At 38.0% G+C, this 19,005-nt stretch overlaps 1 protein-coding gene across 1 annotated transcript in view; it reads left to right on the top strand.

Moving 5' to 3' along the window:
• The window catches only part of VPS13B (vacuolar protein sorting 13 homolog B), a 785,675-nt gene that overhangs the window by 562,284 nt on the left and 204,386 nt on the right, over positions 1 to 19,005 (top strand). Inside the window, 1 exon segment of the mRNA XM_062188180.1 lies at positions 17,046 to 17,183. Coding sequence (XP_062044164.1) covers positions 17,046 to 17,183 — 138 coding nt within the window.

Here is a 19,005-nt window from a genome sequence, read left to right as displayed (position 1 = left end):
GTGAATTTCCATACTCCTCCTTCATCTGCAGGTGTCATTTCTCTGTCATTCCTTAAGGATATTTTGTTGGGTTTGCATTTCTTTCAGTACTACAGGGGTAGCATTCCACATTCTCTCTGTAGCTTCTGTCAAGAAATTCATGTCTGTAGCCATCGCTGTTCCCATATATGTAATGTCTTGTTTACCCATTTTCAAGATTTTTAAAAAAATATTTGGCTTTCTTTAGGTTGATTGTGAGGTACCTGGATTTGTTTTATTTGAATTTATTCAGTCTGGGGTTCTCGGAACTTCTTGATTCTGTAAATTTGTGGGGGTTTTCCCCACTGAATTTGGCAGTGTTTTGTCCATTATTAAAATATTTTTCTGCACCAATCTTTTTCTTTCTGTCTGTAACACCTATGTTAAGCTTTTTAATATTGTCCTACAGATCTTTGAAACTCTTATATTTTTTTCTTTTTTTCCCTTCTCGTTTACAAATTGGATGGTTTCTATTGAATTTTTTTGGCTTTAAAATTTCCATTTGGTTGTTTTTTGTAGTGTCTGTTTCTCTGTTTACAACTTCTGTATTTTCATTCAAGTGTATTTACTTCTACCTCATGAAATAGAGTTTAACAGCTTCTTAGAGTCTTACATATTTATATCACTACTACCCTAGCACAGCCATCACATCCCTCCCTCACCCCCCAACACGACTGCATGTACACTCACCACACAAATACACACCGGCCACACTCTCATGGCAGAGTCAGGAGATATAAAAGAAAAAGCAAGATTTCCTCCGCACTCTCAAAACCACAATTCCCTTGGTTTCTGTTGGATTTTCAACTGTGTCCTTCCTGTCACTCTCCACTACAACTTAGAGTTCACTCTCAAGTCAAAGTTAGAGAAAAGAAAAAGTAAATATGGGAAACTTACCACTGTATGAATCATAGCCACATGTTTGCATTGTTTTCTCACTTTTCAGAATGGTCAGTATTTATACTTTTCTAAAATGTTTTAAAATTTATTTCCATTTTATTTCAAAGGCAGAGTAATAGACCCAGAGAGATCTGCCACACACTGGTTCACTCCCTAAATGCCTGCAGCAACCAGGACTGGGCTAGGGTTAAGCTAGGAACCCAGAACTCAGTACAAGTGTCCTATATGCAACCCAGGTACTTGACCCATTATCTGCTGCCTGCCAGGATGTGTTTTACCAGGAAGCTGGATCAGTAGTGGAGGAGCTGGAACTCAAACCAGGCATCCCAAAATAGGATGCAGGAGTACCAAGTGGCGACCTAATCACTGGGCCAAATGCCCACCCCATATTTACTTGCTTTTCATAAGATTTTTTTTTTTTTTTTTGGACAGGCAGAGTGGATAGTGAGAGAGAGAGACAGAGAGAAAGGTCTTCCTTTGCCGTTGGTTCACCCTCCAATGGCCGCCGCACTGCAACCGGCGCACCACACTGATCCGAAGGCAGGAGCCAGGTGCTTCTCCTGGTCTCCCGTGCGGGTGCAGGGCCCAAGGACTTGGGCCATCCTCCACTGCCTTCCTGGGCCATAGCAGAGAGCTGGCCTGGAAGAGGGGCAACCGGGACAGAATCTGGTGCCCCAACCGGGACTAGAACCTGGTGTGCCGGCGCTGCGAGGCGGAGGATCAGCCTGTTAAGCCACAGCGCCGGCCCATAAGATTTTTAATTGCATGCAACATGAGCATTAGGTTGCAGTGAGCTTACTCCATTTTGGCTGACACCAGAAATTCTGAAATTTTAAAATAATATTTTCTAGTCCATTAACCAGAAACTGATTTTCTGAGAAACTTTAATATAGGATTTCCTGCAAAAGTGATTCTCTTACCTCTGTGAGTTACAGTTCAGTTAAATATATTATAATGAATAATTACTGTTTCCAGGGAGTTGTCAGCATTAGCTGGATTCTTCCCTTGTCACCAGTAAGCAAAGAATGCACTCAAAATACTCCAAGGACAGCAGTGGTGTTCTGTGTGTTCCTTAGGGCTTTCCTTTCATATATTATAAAATCAGGTTAGAAGAGGAAAAGCTGTGAAATTCATTGCTCCTCTTGTCAGCCTGCCTGCCTTTCCCAGAATATGTGACTGATACATACATATTTAAAATTTTGAAATATAAAGGTGGAGTTGAATATATACCGGGGCTTCAAAAAGTTCATGGAAAGATGGAGTTAAAAGACACGTGAGGCAGGCATTCAGATTTAATAATTAGATGCTGCTTGAGACACAAACATCCCGAAACAGAGTGCCTGGGTTTGAATCCAGATTCCAGCTTCTTGCTAATGCACCCTGGGAGGCAGCAGGTGATGACTCAAATAGTTGGGCAGCCTATGAGCAAGTCCTAGATTGAATTCCTGACTCCTGCCTTTGGATGATAGGTGATCTCTGCCTGCCTGCCTGCCTGCCTGCCTCTCTTTCTCTCTTTCTCTACCTTTCAAATTTAAAAAAAAAAAAAAAGATAATGCAAAACTTTTGTGAACTTTTTGAAGCCCCCAGTAAGTGCATTTTATATGTACATATATTTAAAACCTAAATTCTGTAAGATGGTAATCACAGTAGATTTTAAATTAAATCTAGATCCATGCCTACATTGTAGTAGCAAACTAAAAGTGATGACAGTTACTGATGATTTGTAAAGTATCACTAATAAAGTATAATCCCTGATCTGCCAACCTAGTTATCCCAAATTACTCCAGCTATATCTGTAAAAATTTATATGCATAGAATTCAAAAAGTTTTCACCTAAATTTATTTTTAAATTCTGTTTTATATGAGCTTTTTGAAGGACCCTCATATATGCCCCATGTTTTACCTCAATTTTAAGTGCTAACAGATTAAAGACTGAGTTAGCTGGAATTTCTTTTTAGACTGTTAATATTAATAGTGTACTTCACAAAATTTTCCATGTAGTTCAAGTAGATAATACATTTGTAGGTTAGCAGATTTCTTAAAATGTTGAAATAATATGGCCGTAGTATTCCCCACGCCCTTCCCACCTGGAGCGACCTCGAACAGCAGTGAGGTCTTCTGCCAACACCTTTATATGCAGCAGCTGTATTATTGGCAGTTCTCATTTAACTAAAGATGTATGTACTTGTTTTTAACATAATCGTATTAGTTGTGTTTATAAATATTTAAAAATTGGTATTTGTTTTGCTTGAGGTAATGGAGTCCAGATTTGAAATTGCCTCATATCTGGACTGTGCAGCCCAAGGCAGCCTCAAAATGTCATTTTTCTTCGCATTTGTTTGGGGCCTTGTTTGTTTTTGAGGAAATTACTGTGCCATCTGGTCCATTGTGAAGGAGTCAAACCATTCTCAGGGAATTTCAGTAACTCTGGTACTTCTTAGTACACAGTCCAGTATCCTATTATTCATTATGTGTACTAGGACCTCACAGCGAAAAGACAATTGCTTCTGTCCTCCTGCAGCCTCTTTACCTGACTGTAGTTATTCAGGCAATCAGCTAGACTAAAACATGGAAGTCACATTGACTAGAATGAGTCCTGCTAAAAAAGCATATCATAGTAACACACGTTTCTGCAAGAGGTGTGATAATCCTGGGACGGCACACTTCATGCATTTTGAAGTTTTATAAATGGTTTAAATATGGTTTAAGGTCCAATTAAGAGAAAAACAGAATGGAGTCCTATGAGGTCTTTAGATTGGGAGTGGATCAGTCCTGAGTTCTAATACCAGTTCTGCTACTTCCAGCTGAGTGACCGTGGGTCATGTTATTTAATCTTCCTAAGCCTCAATTTCCACATCAATAATATGCTACCTCCTGGGATTGTTATGAGGATTAAATGATGTATATGAAGTGCTCAGTTAAGTGAGTGGTACAAGACTCAATGAGTGTTAATATTATTGTTTTAATATTAATATCTTCAAGTCTGGTTAAAATAATGATTTAATTAGGCAGAAGAATCACATCGCATCAGTGTAATTATAGCTGTTGTGTAGTTTGAAAAATTTCAATAGCAGTAACTGGCTTTTTTTTACCCTTTCATGAGTAGGACTGTAAAAAATGTGCCAAAGACATATGAGTAAACCAACTGTTGGAAAATCATAAACTGGCTTCTTACACCTCATAAATCATATCTTGATTTCATTTAGTTACTGTGACTTTAAGAAAAAGGATTGAATTACATGTCTCTTTAGAATTAAAGGTTTTGTTAATGTTCCTGGAAAGACTTAGAATTAACCTGTGACTTCAATGTCATAATGATCACAACTTGAACATTTATCTGAAAATTTAACTGCTGGTAACATTTCTTTCTGGCCCATAATGTGTAATGAAATTATTACTTTGACAGGAGTCAGCAAGTAAGTAGATCTCTTAAACGAGAGGCACCTACTGCCTCACTCAAGGAGAAAGGCGCTGAGAAGTTTAAATAAAAAATGACCCAGCCAGTGGGGGTGGAATTAATGTTATATGGGGAAGGATATTGGAGCAGAAATTGTAAAGCTTGACTTTTAGTCATTCTTTGCAGATAACTAAATTTCTTGGTGCTTTAGTTTCCTTATCTCTAAAATGCATATAATAATATCTGGTCTTTGTACATTAATGGGTCAACTCAAGCTCCAAATGAAAAATTTTTGAAATGCCATTGATATATGAAAGATATTTTAACTATGATTTGGGACTTCTGCAATTTCTAACAGTAGAAGGGAGTACCTAATGATCTTTGTTTTTGGATATGGTATTCTGGCCTTAGAGACACCCATTTTAATGATCAACATTTACTTGAAAATGGGAGGAATCATATAAAGGCACTAAAACGGCTTTAATAGTACAGAACCCAGACTTTGCTTAGAGCAGAGAAGAGGCTTCCAGCTGGAAATGAGTCAATTTTCCTTGGCTACGTGACCATGCTTTCAACTGGACAACACTCTGTGTTTACTTGAACTGGATGTTGATCAAATGTTGTCCTGTAAAATATATGAATTTGACATTAAAACAACAAATACAAAAGAGTTTTAAAAAACTGCAGAAAGGGACAGAAAATATATTAAAAGGAATTCATTCATTTGCTATTTCATGGGACTGATATTGTGGAGCGGGGGATTAAGCCACCACCTGTAATGCCAATATCCCATATGAGTGCAGGTTTGAGTCCCAGCTGCCCCACTTCGTATCCAGCTCCCTGCTAATGTGCCTGGGAAAGCAGCAGAAGGTAGCCTGAGCATCTGGGCCCCTGCCATGTATGTGGAAGACCCTGTTGGAATTCCAGGCTCTTGGCTTTCTCCTGGCCCAGCCCTAGCTGTTGCAGTCATTTGGGGGAGTGAACCAGTGAACTTTGCCTTTCAAATAAAGACAGAAAGAAAGAAGATATGTCTTTCTTGCAACATATGGAAAACTTAGTTCTAAGATTAAGAGCCATCAGACACTGAAGGTCAAACATCCCAATAGCCACTTTTTTTTCAAAGATTACATATTATTTATTTGAGAGGCAGAGTTAAAGACAGAGTGGGAGAGGAGACAGAGAGGTCTTTCATCTGCTAATTCACTCCCCAAATGGCTGCCATGGCCAGAACTGGGCCGATCCAAAGCCAGGAGCCAGGAGCTTCCTCCAGGTCTCCCGTGCAGTTGCAGGGGCCCAAGCACTTGGGCCATCTTCTATGGCTTTCCCAGGCCACCAACGGGGAGCTGGATTGGAAGTGGAACAGCTGGAACTTGAACAGGTGCCTATATGGGATGCCAGCACTGCAGGCGGAGTCTTAACCTACTAAGCCACAGTGCTGGCTCTCCCAATAGCCACTTCTAATCCCTTCCTCTTCCTGTTCCTATGGGCTGCAGACCTGGGGTTTTAGACCAGAGAATTCCCTCTTGCTCTTCCCATGATATCTTATGATGTACAGAATATGCATAATAGCAGAGCATGAGGAAAAATATCCATAGAGTTGGCTAGCTGTCCTGGTATCCACAAGGAGATGGTGGCACTTACCTCACGTCTGAAGTGGTTTGGAATTGGTGTGTTGCTTGTTTTGCTATACTGACATTAAATTGTTACATTGTTTGATGGATATGAATTCCTTCACAATTTAATATTCTGTCATTATAGTGGCCTTGTGGGCTACCTTTGTAACTTGAGTTTACATTTAAAAAAGAATAAATATAATGCCATTTAAATGGCATATCATAAGTATTTTGAATCAACGGAGGGAGGACCTTTCTCTCTGTCTCTCTCTCTCTCACTGTCTAACTCTGCCTGTCAAAAAAAAAAAAAGGTAAGACCAGTAAGCTTCACCTTTTACATGTCCAGTGGCCAAGAAATGACTGCTCCCATGGTGACTTCTCATTGCATGGGGTTGTCTTTCAGGCCACCAAGCATAGCCAAAACCACGCATTTAACCAATGGCCATTGGGAGCTTTAGCATCAATTTCATAGAGGGAGACAAATGGATTGGTCTTCCCAATGATTTCCTTTAAATTCTCTACAATTTGTTGTGTTTTTTTTTTTTTTAACGTTTATTTATTTATTTATTTGAAAGGCAGAGTTACAGAGACAGAGAGAGAGGGAGAGATAGAGATCTTCGTGTGCTAATTTATTCCCCAAATAGCTGCAGTGGTTGGCGCTGGGCCAATCTGAAGCCAGGAACTTCTTCCAGGTCTCTCACGTGGGTGCTGGGGTCCAAGCACTTGGGCCATCTTCTGCTGCCTTCCCAGGCACATTAGCAGGGAGCTGGATTGGAAGTGAAGCAGTCTGGACTCTTAACTGGCACCTGTATGTGATGCCAGTTCCACAAGCAGAAGCTTTACCAGCTATGCCACAGCACCAACATCCAATTTCTGTTGTTAAAACATCTGCCCTGTTGCTGGATGGGCCTATATAGAAGGATTAATCTAAAACACCATCAAGGAATATCTTGTTCCAAGGAACTACGAGAAGGAAGGGAGAGTAGAGAACCTCCTAAGTGCTCAGCTGGTACACTATTTCTTCTTAAGGTATTTTCTTCCCCTTCTGGTCTGGCTAGCTGTGAACACTGCTTGCTTTTCCTGAAAAAAGAAATCTCTGTAAACTTGAAACCTTGATGCGCGGACGATAGTTATTTGTAAATTAGATGTCTTTTTGACATCTCAGTTCAGTATCTTCTTTATGTAAAGGTGGAAATACTCAGATGACTTTGGAAAAGGAGTCACTACTCTAAGGTCTGCTTTAGAAAACAGAAAGCAGTCTGTTTTTCCTTGTGGATTATTTACTTCCTTGATCCATATGTAGGCCAAAGACTTATAAGGGATGAGAAAGGAGGTAAGAATATCATTTTGATAGTTACCAGAACCAAAATCAAAGAGTATTGTAAGAACTGCAATTTATTTTTTTGCCAGAGTTACTAATAGAGAAATAAAATAATCTGCCTATTTTGTTAAGTCTCAAAAATCATACTTGTTTTTAAAATTAAATATAAATAAGCTTAGCAGTTTTTAAGATCAAAATTGTATGCAATTACTAATAATGAACAAAGTTTTCTTTATCTTTTATAATCCTGTATTTTTAGATGGGAAATAAACTTTAAAAGTATTAAACAAAAACTAGGACAAGCAGATATGTGATTGACGTAGCATATACACATGCTCATTTTGTTTACAGTTTGGCTATAAGAAGCAACATAGTGACTGTTCTACCCTAATGAGTCCATTACAAATATATATATATATATATATACACACACACACACACACATATATATCTAATAAATATCCTCCTCAACAGTACTACAAATTGTGTTTATTTTCTCCATTTTGGAAACAAACTGGGTATTCATGAAGTAATATTTACCCAGTTAAAGGGATTAGGATCTACAACCAGATCTGAGAACCTCCAAAAATCAGTGTTCCATTAGCCCACACTCTTCCAGTTATAAACTCTGATGCAGAGCAGTATGTGAGAAAGTGCAGAGAAAGCCCTGCTCCTGGATCAGGGACAGACTTCTTCATGAACCTCTTCTATAGGCCAGGATCCTGCTGTCTTCCAGCTTCCCCTCCAAAATTCACCAGAAGTCCCCTCAGTAATGTTTCATAATATGAGAGCCCCATGTACATCGGGCCAAAGAGGAATCTGTCTCCCTATGTGGCCATAAATGTGCCTTGGTTCTATGGCACACTAAGACTGGCCTGGGCTCATTAACTGTGGTAGACTAGAGTGTGCTTGTAACCCCTAATAACAGTTCACTGAAACTTCATGAAAACATGAATAAAACATATAACTGTTATTTCTCTTTTAAAAAATCAGAGTACCTCAATCTTCTGGACGTTCTGGAACTCATAAAATGGAGACAGAAGTAAATCTTCAGGCTGTTTGCAGTGCTACATCACACAAGCATTAGTTTTATTATGCTTCTGAGGAGCTGGTGATGTTTCTGTCTTATGCTGCTATCAGAAAGAAAATTCAGTGTAATTTTATTTGACTCCAAAGCAGGAGGTTCCTGAAACATGAATCTACAGTAATAGTAATTTAGGAAAAAGATTAGTTTTAATTACATTAAAGCCAGTACTCAAACAGCCACTCCATGCAATGGTTGCAGGCAGCCCCTTAACCCACTGTGCCACAATGCCTGCCTGAGAGTTGGTGATACTGAGCAAGTCATGGTGCAACAACAAGCAGCAACAGCATCCAACTAACACAGCAAGCATCTAATACCTGGAGTAGGCTGACAGTTTATTTGCTTGCTGAAGAAAGCATGATTAAAATGAGGAGCACTAAAACCCAGTTAATCAAAAGTTTATTTAACGGGGCATGGCATTGTGGCATAGCAGGTTAAGCCAGTTCCTACATTGCCAACATCCCATATAAACACTGGTTTGAGTCCTGACTGTTGCACTTCTGATCCAGCTCCCTGCTAATGTGCCTGGGAAAGCAGTGAAAGATAGCCCAAGTTCTTGGACTCCTGCACCCACGCGGGAGACCTGCATGGTTTATGACTCCTAGCTTTGGCCTGGCCCTACCTCAGCTGTTGAGGCCATTTGGGGAGTCAGCCAGCAATGGGAAAATCAGTCTATGTGTGCATGTGGTCCATGTCCCCTCATCCCTCTTTCACTCTGCATTTCAAACAAATAAATACATCTTTTTTAAAAAGTTTCAAATTTTTTAAATCCCGATTTAATTAGTTAGACTTTGTCCTGTAGCGCAAGAACTTTCCACCATAGGGAAATTTAGTTTCCTTGACAGTGCTTCGTATTTAATGTACTATCCACTTCCATAGAAGTTGAAAACCTAGGGAATTCTGAGGAAATCAAATCAAGGGAATGAAAACATTAGTGTGGCTATAGTTACTTGGGTATCCTGCAACAAAAAATTTTGCTTGGAGACTTCCAAGGAAAATAACCATTGGACTGACTTTTCTCTCAGCCATTCCTTAACCAGTCCATTTCTGGAGGTGCTATTAAGCCAGGCGAAGTAAAGGGAGGCACAGATTATCAATTCCATTGTAAACTGGTGGTTGACAGAAGTAACTGTTCAGAGAAGAAAGGGAAAGAGTAAGGAGAAAAATGATGCTGGTAGAGTCTCACTCTAGTCACTTTTATAATACGTATTTAGCTTTGAAGTAAACAGATCTTTATGGTGCTTGGCTTTTAAAATTCAAAGTTCTTTTTTCATGCTGTAAAGACTATTGAAATGATTTGTATCTGTTGGGTATCCTGTAGAAGTAGTCAGTGTAAAAGTAATTGCACTCTATTATATATTCAGTGTCCCATAAATCTTAAAATGAAATAGTCCTTACTGAGATCTATGGGAAAATGTTTTCTTTAGGACCTTAGTAAAAATTCACCTGTATTATGAAAAAAAAAAAATACCCTGTAAGAGTGGAACAAAGCAGAAAATAATAAAACCTTTAAAAAGTGTAGCATTTAGCTGTTCCGTGTGAGCATTGAAAACAAATGTTCTGATAAGTAGAAGATTGCAAGGTTTCATTTTGAGTTGGCTGGACTCAATCGTGTTATTGGTTGTATAATTCAAATGGGTAGCAAAGATAGACTTTGTGAATGTTTGCTATGGATTAAAACAAAAAAGTGAGCAGCACTTCTAAAGGCCACATTTATCAGATTCAGGAAGCCCTCCAAAGCAGTTAAGTGAAGTTAAGGTTTTTCTGCAGAAGAGCAGAATAATCTACAAACACAAAGAATAGAGTCTTGATGGAGTGTTTTTGAAAGCCGTAACTTTTATTCACCTGGGAAATGAGTTAAAGCTTCCGAATCTCCACTTTAGCTATTCGTTGCAACATGGTATGAGGAAGTGAAGCCTAGATCAACTCAGAAGAAAAACAATTATAATAACTTTGTCAATACCAGTGTCTTGTTTCAGTGAGTTCTATCTCAAGTTGCAAAAGATTTACGGCTGTGAGCAATTTGTCTGTCTGGACCCACTTCCCAGCTTCTGTGTCTCTTCATAAGATAGAACTTTGTCCTGTTTCCTAGGCTTTGGGACAGCAGTATAAACGTGATCATTAACAAAAGTAACAATGTATTCCTTTTGAGAGCTATCGTAATTGAATAAATGAGTGTTTACTAAGTATGGAGAAGTGCGAAAGAGTTTCTAATATGAAACAGTAGTCTGTTTGTCACTCCATTTATACATGTGTTTTTACAGGCTCATTTAATCTTAGTTTATCTGGTGTTTTCCCAAGTACAGTGACCTTAAGGAATGTGTAATATGAATCCTGTTTTTGAGACTTGATGATGGAATTTAGGAGAAGTTCAGCTGACAGAAAGTCTAGAAGTCAAGCCACTGATCATCTCACCTTTAGAGCATAAGAGACTTAACTGGTTACTTTTGAACTTGGGCCATATCTTTGGGACTCTGACATATCCTTCTGCTACTACTACTGCTGCTTCATCTAACCACAAGGACTAAAGGCATATCCAGAGTTGAAATTTTAGTCAAAATGGGAGAGAAGCCATTAGCCTTATCATACGTGCAATGTTCCTCAACCATGAAACCTGTATTGTTCTGGATATCCCTAATTTAAATCATTCTATTTTATCAACCCTCTAAATTCAGGAGTACTTTTAAAACCAGTTGGCCTAACATTTTGTTGAAAATAAAATGGAAATTTTGGCTTCTTTGGATAGAACAACTTTTAGAGTTGTTATAATTTTAATTCTTAATTCCTATTCTGTTTCCTATTAGTGTCAGTTGGTTTATTTTATCTCCTATTAAATCATCTCCCCTTGCAATTGCTCCAGGGAAGACTCCTGCCATATGGTCCCTCTAACTTCAACCAAAAAACAGGTACCTGTACAAAACACACCTCACCGAACTGGAAAACTCTCATTTATGATATCTGACTTTTCTGTTTTCTTAGTTTATACCTTGGTGAGTGAAAGCACTGCTTTTTTTACCCTTCAATTTTTGAAAATTATTAGTAAATAGACCTGTTTTGTCTTCAACCTTGCATAGTCACTTATTGGTCTATATATCAGCAATATTTATGATCACCTGAAAAAATGATTGCCCTCTAATACTTTGAAGAAAATGTATGTCTGTATGTATGCAGATTAGTTCTTTACATTTGAATTTGATAAACATAATATCCTGCTTCTTTGTTTCATTCACTGAACAATCCATTTTGAAGGTCTGTATCAGTACACAAAATTCACACCATACTGTTTTTCAACAGCATAGTGTTCTGAGCAGTATTCATAGTGTGTTTTTTTTTTTTTTAAGACTTTTTTGTATTTGACAGAGTTAGTGAAAGAGAGAGACAGAGAGAAAGGTCTTTCTTCCGTTGGTTCACCCCCCAAATGCCGCTACGGCCGGAGCTATGCCGATCCGAAGCCAGGAGCCAGGTGATTCTCCCTGGTCTCCCATGCGGGTGCAGGCGCCCAAGCACTTGGGCCATCCTCCACTGCCCTCCCGGGCCACAGCAGAGAGCTGGCCTGGAAGAGGAGGAACTGGGACTAGAACCTGGTGCCCATATGGGATGCCAGCGCCGCAGGCGGAGGATTAACCAAGTGAGCCACAGCACCGCCCCTCATAGTGCAGTTTTAATTTGTTTTACCTTTTCTCTATAGATAAATGTCTAGTTTTATTTTTCCAAATTTAATGTTTCACATGATTCTGAAGTCAACTTCTTTGGATATCTATGTAAGTATTTATTTAAGATAGAATTCTACAAATGGCCTTTCTTATTCCGAGAGCAAACATAGTGCTTGTACACACTTACCCACCAAAGATGTGAGGATCTATTTCTCCTCCTACAGTCCCCACACAAGATTATATTGCTCTTTTTACTTCGTGCTATTTACCAGTTTGTATTTCTTGCTTTAATTTGTATATTCCTGGTTCACAATGAGGCTGAGCAGATTTTTCCTATTTTTTTCATGAGGCAATGCTCTCCAGGTGGATTAAACAACTAAAAGTTAAAAACAAAAAAGTCTTAAAAGTGTTTCAAGAAACTGCAAAAATATATAGTAACCTAAGGATAAATTCATAAAATAAAAGTTAAGATTTTTTACCACATCTATTAAAAAAAAGTATGCATGCCATGAGCATCGTAACAGTTAACCAACACACTGAGAGGAAACATCAGCTCTGTGTAGCAAACCAGACATTAAATACTCAGAATACAGAAGGGGCGCCTCTACATCACTAAGAACACGAGACCAGTGGGAAAATGAGTGAACACACACATTTTCAGCTGAATCCTGAGTGGCTAATGAATGAAGATGCATAGCCTGCTTGTTTTTTTGTTTGTTTGTTTTTTTCACTATTAACAATATAAAGTAGCTATCTTATGTCAGTGCATGCAGATTGTCTCCTAAACAGTTGTGTGGAATACCATTTTATTTATTTGAACATTAATCTGTTGATAGATATCTAGGTTATTTTCTATTTCTTTCTATGGTATTTCTACAATGAGTGTGCATTCTTACACATTTATCTGATTTCTTTTTTGGAATAAATTCTTACAAGTTAATTTGCTAGATTAAGTGATATTATACATTTAAAATTTGTTATACATTACAAAATTATCCTCCAGAAAGGCCTACTACTACTGTATAAGAGCAGACTTGTCATCAGAAACCACTGAGATATTATCAATTATTATAGTCTTAATCTGATAGGTGAAACATTCTACTTTATTCTAATAAATTTGTTTCTTTGATTATTGCTAAAATTTAGTATCTTTTGATGTTTATATTTTGAAATGTTTATGACATGTTTTCTTTATTGATTTTTCTATCCCACACTAATTTTTATATTGGTATTTTTCTATGAAGGTACTGAAAGTTTGTGGAAAACTGGAATTAAAAGACATGTTTATTTTTATGTAAAAAAGTTTTAAATACATGCATAGTTTTTTCATCATATATACTTTCCATGAACTTTTTTGATGTGTTTTCATATTAAGTGATATACCATGTCTGTTATTTTAATATATGTTGCAGTTTTGTCTTTTTTTTTCTTTTTTCTTTTATTTAATGAATATAAATTTCCAAAATACAGCTTATGGATTACAATGGCTTCCCCCCATAACTTCCCTCCCACCCGCAACCCTCCCCTTACCCGCTCACTCTCCCCTTCCATTCACATCAAGATTCATTTTCAATTCTCTTTATATAAAAAAAATCAGTTTAGTATATATAAAGTAAAGATTTCAACAGTTTGCCCTCACATAGCAACACAAAGTGAAAAATACTGTTGGAGTACTAGTTATAGCATTAAATCACAGTGTACAGCACATTAATGACAGAGATCCTACATGATATTTTTTTTAAAAATTGATTAATTTTCATTGTAATTTCTAATTTAACACCATGTTTTTTTTTCATTTTCAATTATCTTTATATACAGAGATCGATTTAGTATATATTAAATAAAGATTTCATCAGTTTGCACCCACACAGAAACACAAAGTGTAAAAATACTGTTTCAGTACTAGTTATAGCATTACTTCACATTGGACAACCCATTAAGGACAGATCCCACATGAGACGTAAGTACACAGTGACTCTTGATGTTGATTTAACAATTTGACACTCTTGTTTATGGCGTCAGTAATCTCCCTAGGCTCTAGTCATGAGTTGCCGAGGCTATGGAAGCCTTTAGGGTTCGCCAACTTCGATCTTATTCAGACAGGGTCATAGTCAAAGTGGAAGTTCTCTCCTCCCTTCAGAGAAAGGTACCTCCTACCTTGATGGCCCTGTTCTTTCCACTGGGATCACACTCGCTGAGATCTTTCATTTAGGCTTTTTTTTTTTTTTTTTTGCCAGAGTGTCTTGGCTTTCCATGCCTAAAATACTCTCATAGGCTCTTCAGCCAGATCCAAATGCCTAAAGGGCTGATTCTGAGGCCAGAGTGCTGTTTAGGACATCTGCCATTCTATGAGTCTGCTGTGTCTCCCACTTCCCATGTTGGATAGTTCTCTCCCTTTTTTGTTCTATTGGTTAGTATTAGCAGACATTAGTCTTGTTTGTGTGATCCCTTTGACTCTTAGATCTATCAATGTGATCAATTGTGAACTGAAATTGATCACATGGACTAGTGAGATGGCATTGGCACATGCCACCTTGATGGGATTTTTGACAGGCAGAGTGGACAGTAAGAGAGAGAGAGAGAAAGGTCTTCCTTTACCGTTGGTTCACCCTCCAATGGCCGCCACGGCCGGCATGCTGCGGCCTGCGCACCGCACTGATCCAAAGGCAGGAGCCAGGTGCTTCTCCTGGTCTCCCATGGGGTGCAGGGCCCAAGCACTTGGGCCATCCTCCACTGCACTCCCTGGCCACAGCAGAGTGCTGGCCTAGAAGAGGAGCAACTGGGACAGAATCCAGCGCCCCGACCGGGACTAGAACCTGGTGTGCCGGTGCTGCAGGCGGAGGATTAGCCCTTTGAGCCACGGCGCCGGTCGCAGTTTTGTCTTTTTTGATATTTAACTTTTCACTATATTTCATGGTAGCACTTAATAAAAGTTTTAATGGTCCTGTACATTATGGCACTTTTTTATGTTCTACGGTCTTACTGTTGCTGTCATCAGTATACAGTATGACAGTTAATGACTTACATTCCCTGAGTATACATTATCCTGCTACTTGAAATCATATTCCTGGAAAAGTTTAGAAAATGATTATGTTTTTTAAATGACACAAGGATAATGATTCTTCCAAGTTCATACAAATCTGAATATGCAATTCTTGTATCTTGTCTTAATTATCCTTTTTATTTTTAATGGACATATAGACATTGTATGTATCTATACGGTATAATGCAACAGTCCAATACATGTATACAATATGTGATGATCAAAGCAATTAGCATAACCAGCACTTTTAGTTTCTTTGTGTTAGAAACATTAAAAGTTATCTGTGCTAGCTATTTTGAAATCTATAGATATTAATCATAGTTATCTTACTGTGCTATAGAATATTAGAAGTTATTCCTCTTATCCAACTGCACTCTGTATCCATTAACCACCTTCTCTCTATCTCCCCTCTTCAATCTTAAATTCTACTTGCCATTTTTACATATCACATTAATATTTTATATCAATTTAATTCATCTCTTCAATATTTATTCTGTTAAACCACTGTTTTCTCTTCAAAATGAAGAATTGTATGCTTGTGCAGATCTAGCACAGTACCAACTGACTTGCTAATAAGCACTTTTGATGACAGCTGCATAGATGAAATTCTAGAAATAGATACCCAGTCCTGGCAGGTTACACAGTTCCTATAACCCGATTATAGATCCTACCAGGAACAGACTGCTGTCATCCAGACTTGACTGTTACATGTACAAGAGAAAATAGTATAGTGTTACTATGTAATGGGTCTTCTATGTGTATTCTCACTGCTTTAAATTCACTGATCATATAAAAAGGGAAGAATGCACTAGCTTAGTGTTTGATCTTTACCACATAGATCTAACGTCACGATCAATTGCTTTCAGTATTTTCTTTGAAATCACATAAAGGTTCATATGTGCCAAATTTCATAAGGATCACATGATAAGGTCAAGAAATACAAATTCCAATGCAGAATTTATGTGCCCAGTTCACATATGACAGTAATACTATATAACCATATGTTGACTATAATACACTGTATGTAAATGCTATTCTTGAAAGCAATCCAATCAATAAAAGCTAAAATAAATAACACTTTAATAACACATTGCAAATAGACTGAAAATGGAATAGATGGGCTTTATGGCAAGAACATCCCTATAAAATTGACATTCAGAGGCTATTAAAACAAAGTAAGACAATCATGAAACTAAAGAAAAACTGAATATTTAGAAGTTTCAAAAAAGCCTATTACACCATATGCCAAGATACAGCAGTCATTTTTATTTAAAGAGCTATTTCAATAAAAACCATAGATTTCCAAGCATTAAAAAGTAATTTCACTTTGCCATCACCAATAACCAAGAAATCTTTTTTTAAAAAAATATACAACATTGACCAGAAAAGGCATAGAGTACATAATGTTACAGAGAGAAAAAGTCAAAACAGAAAAATTCAAATTGTGGTCATAATTAGTTCTGTTACACAATTGACCAGTTTTTATCATTAAAGAAGGTTATAGGGAAGCTACCGAAGTGAACTTCAAAAGCCTAGCAGTAAAAAGTGATTGTAATGTCAATAAAACTCTGAAACATATCAAATAATTGCTAAGTAGTACTTATCCACTGTGTCTTTGAATCTGGATATGCCTTTTTAAAGCTGACAAGGTTTCTCCCTTTTTCCTTAATTTAGTTCCAACATCACTTTTTTTAAGTCCAGCTGTTAAACAGCAGCTCAAGAGTACAGAATCGTTACCTTTACCCGAAGATGATATAAGTTAAGATTTGAAATGTCTTTTCCTCTTTGTCCTGGTTCTAGGAAACCTGGTTTCATCATCCCACGTTATACGGAGAGAGCTTATGTCTTTTTTGATACAAGTACTTGGGCACCATATGTATGTGAACAAATGAAACAATGAAGGTTCTATGCCATTATGTAACCACTTTTTCTCTTACATAGCTACTCAAAATCTGATACCAAAATGAGAGGTCTGTGATGTAATTGATGTTTTTCATTTTGATTTTGTCACTTTAGATCCTGGGAAGACCCTGCCGGAAGCCCTTGATTACAGCACTGTGTGGCTGCAGACAGTACCTGGAGAAGTAGACAGTAAAAGTGGGATCCCACCTTCCCTCATCACGTTGCAAATCAAAGACTTCCTCAACGGACCAGGTGAGTCTGCAGTCAACTGTGTGCACATTTATTTTTCCTATGAGTAATTTTGGCATTCGTTGCTGAGAAGGAATAGTTAATTTGCAATAGTTTGCTTTTAAGAAGTTTAGACTACCCAGTCTAGAGATCAAAGGGGAAATATAAATCTGCATTAAAAGTTACCATTAGCCTTTCAAAAAGTGATTATCGTTTAACCACTCTGGAAGCCCAAAACCCAATATTTTATTTCTGCCTTTTCTGTTAGTTAACTGTGTGCTCTCCTGTGCGTTAGTTTCCTCAGCCGTCTATGAAGAGAATAAAGTGGAAGGATGGATGGGATACATGATACCCATATATAAGTTACTATGCAAAGTAAATTCGATAAGTACATGCTTTCAAATGCTTCGGAAAGTGTTTGAGACATAGTAAGCACGCAGCTTTTGCTAGATGTGGATATCAAAGAGTATTGAGTGCTTGTTTTGTCTCAGGCAGAAAACACTTTTCAAATTCACATACACCCAAGGAACAGGCACCGTAATTATCACCATTTTATGAGTAAGGAAGGTAAAACTTAGAAAACTGAATTCAGTTGAATATAGTCATAGTGATAAAGGAGCTATTCAACCCTAAGACTTTATGACTGCAAGGAGTAGCTATTAACATGGGTACCGCCTTGATCTTAGCATGACTGAAGATGTTCTAACCTCTTCTCCTTATCCTCCTCCTTTCTCCTGTTCCTTCTCTTCTTCCTTCATCTTGTGTTCCTCTTCCTCTTCTGCTCTTCTCCCATTACCTCAGTTTGGTCTTAGCTGTGTATTTAAGGAGAAATCGCTGCATTTCAGTTTTCTTTTGTCATTTTACAGTGTTTCAGAATGTGTTAGTCATCAAGGGAATGTTTCTTTATTAAGAATTTAAAACTATGATGTGATGCTGTGTTAATATCTCTAGCTGTACTCTACAAGAGGTGAATGTGGGCAGGGGGATGGATACCCATCTGTGGACCGCACCAGGAGTGTGGATTGTGGCATGCAGTGTGCTCACCATCCACAACCACAGAGGGAGAAAAAGGCCTGCCTGGAACTTCCTGCCCTGGCCCCTTCACTGGGGCCCAGTTCAGCATGTTTCTCCAGTGCTAGGCTTTTGAAAGACATGGAAGTATGAAGAACCATTTCCAGCCGTGATAAATATCTAGACAGGGGGTTTTAAAGACTTGAGGGGAAGTCAGAAACTGAGGGTGAAGGGTAAGGGAGTCCTTAAAGTGTTGGAAGTCTTTGGGGTGAGGACACGGATAAACTGCAAGAGTGTGTGAAGCAGTGTTTCACTGACTCCACACCACCATCAGTAGAAGGGAGAAGCCCTCAGTGTAGCACATACACATTCGGTGTACCATTTACACCAAGATGTAATGCTGCACCAATTGTAGGGTACTCCCTAGTTTCGGTGCTAAACACATATGAAAAACTGAACGCAATAGAATGGATGAAATAGGATGAGAACATGGTTAGTTCATGGAGGAGTAATGAGGAACTGAGTTTACCTCTTACTTCACATTTTAGTTTCAGGTTTCTGTTGATAGGCAGTCTTCACTCACTCTGGCTACAAAGTCCTTTTGTGGTTTACATTTGATTGATTTGTTTATAAAAGGGACAGAATCTGCACCAATGGTGAATTGTGTAGCATGTTATCAAAAGATTGAATTTAAGAGAAGTACTGATGAATGAATAAGAAATTGTACTTAAAATTCTACCGTTTAATATGCTTCTGTAGTAAAATTGTGATTTTTTAATTATCTGTACATTTGGGAAGTAGGAAATAGGTTGGGAAATAGGTCTGTACCTTCTCT

Source organism: Lepus europaeus, chromosome 4, assembly GCF_033115175.1.
Source record: "Lepus europaeus isolate LE1 chromosome 4, mLepTim1.pri, whole genome shotgun sequence".
Classification (NCBI taxonomy): domain Eukaryota; kingdom Metazoa; phylum Chordata; class Mammalia; order Lagomorpha; family Leporidae; genus Lepus; species Lepus europaeus.
The sequence above is the reverse complement of the archived record's forward strand: the minus strand, read 5'-3'. Positions and strand labels throughout refer to the sequence as shown.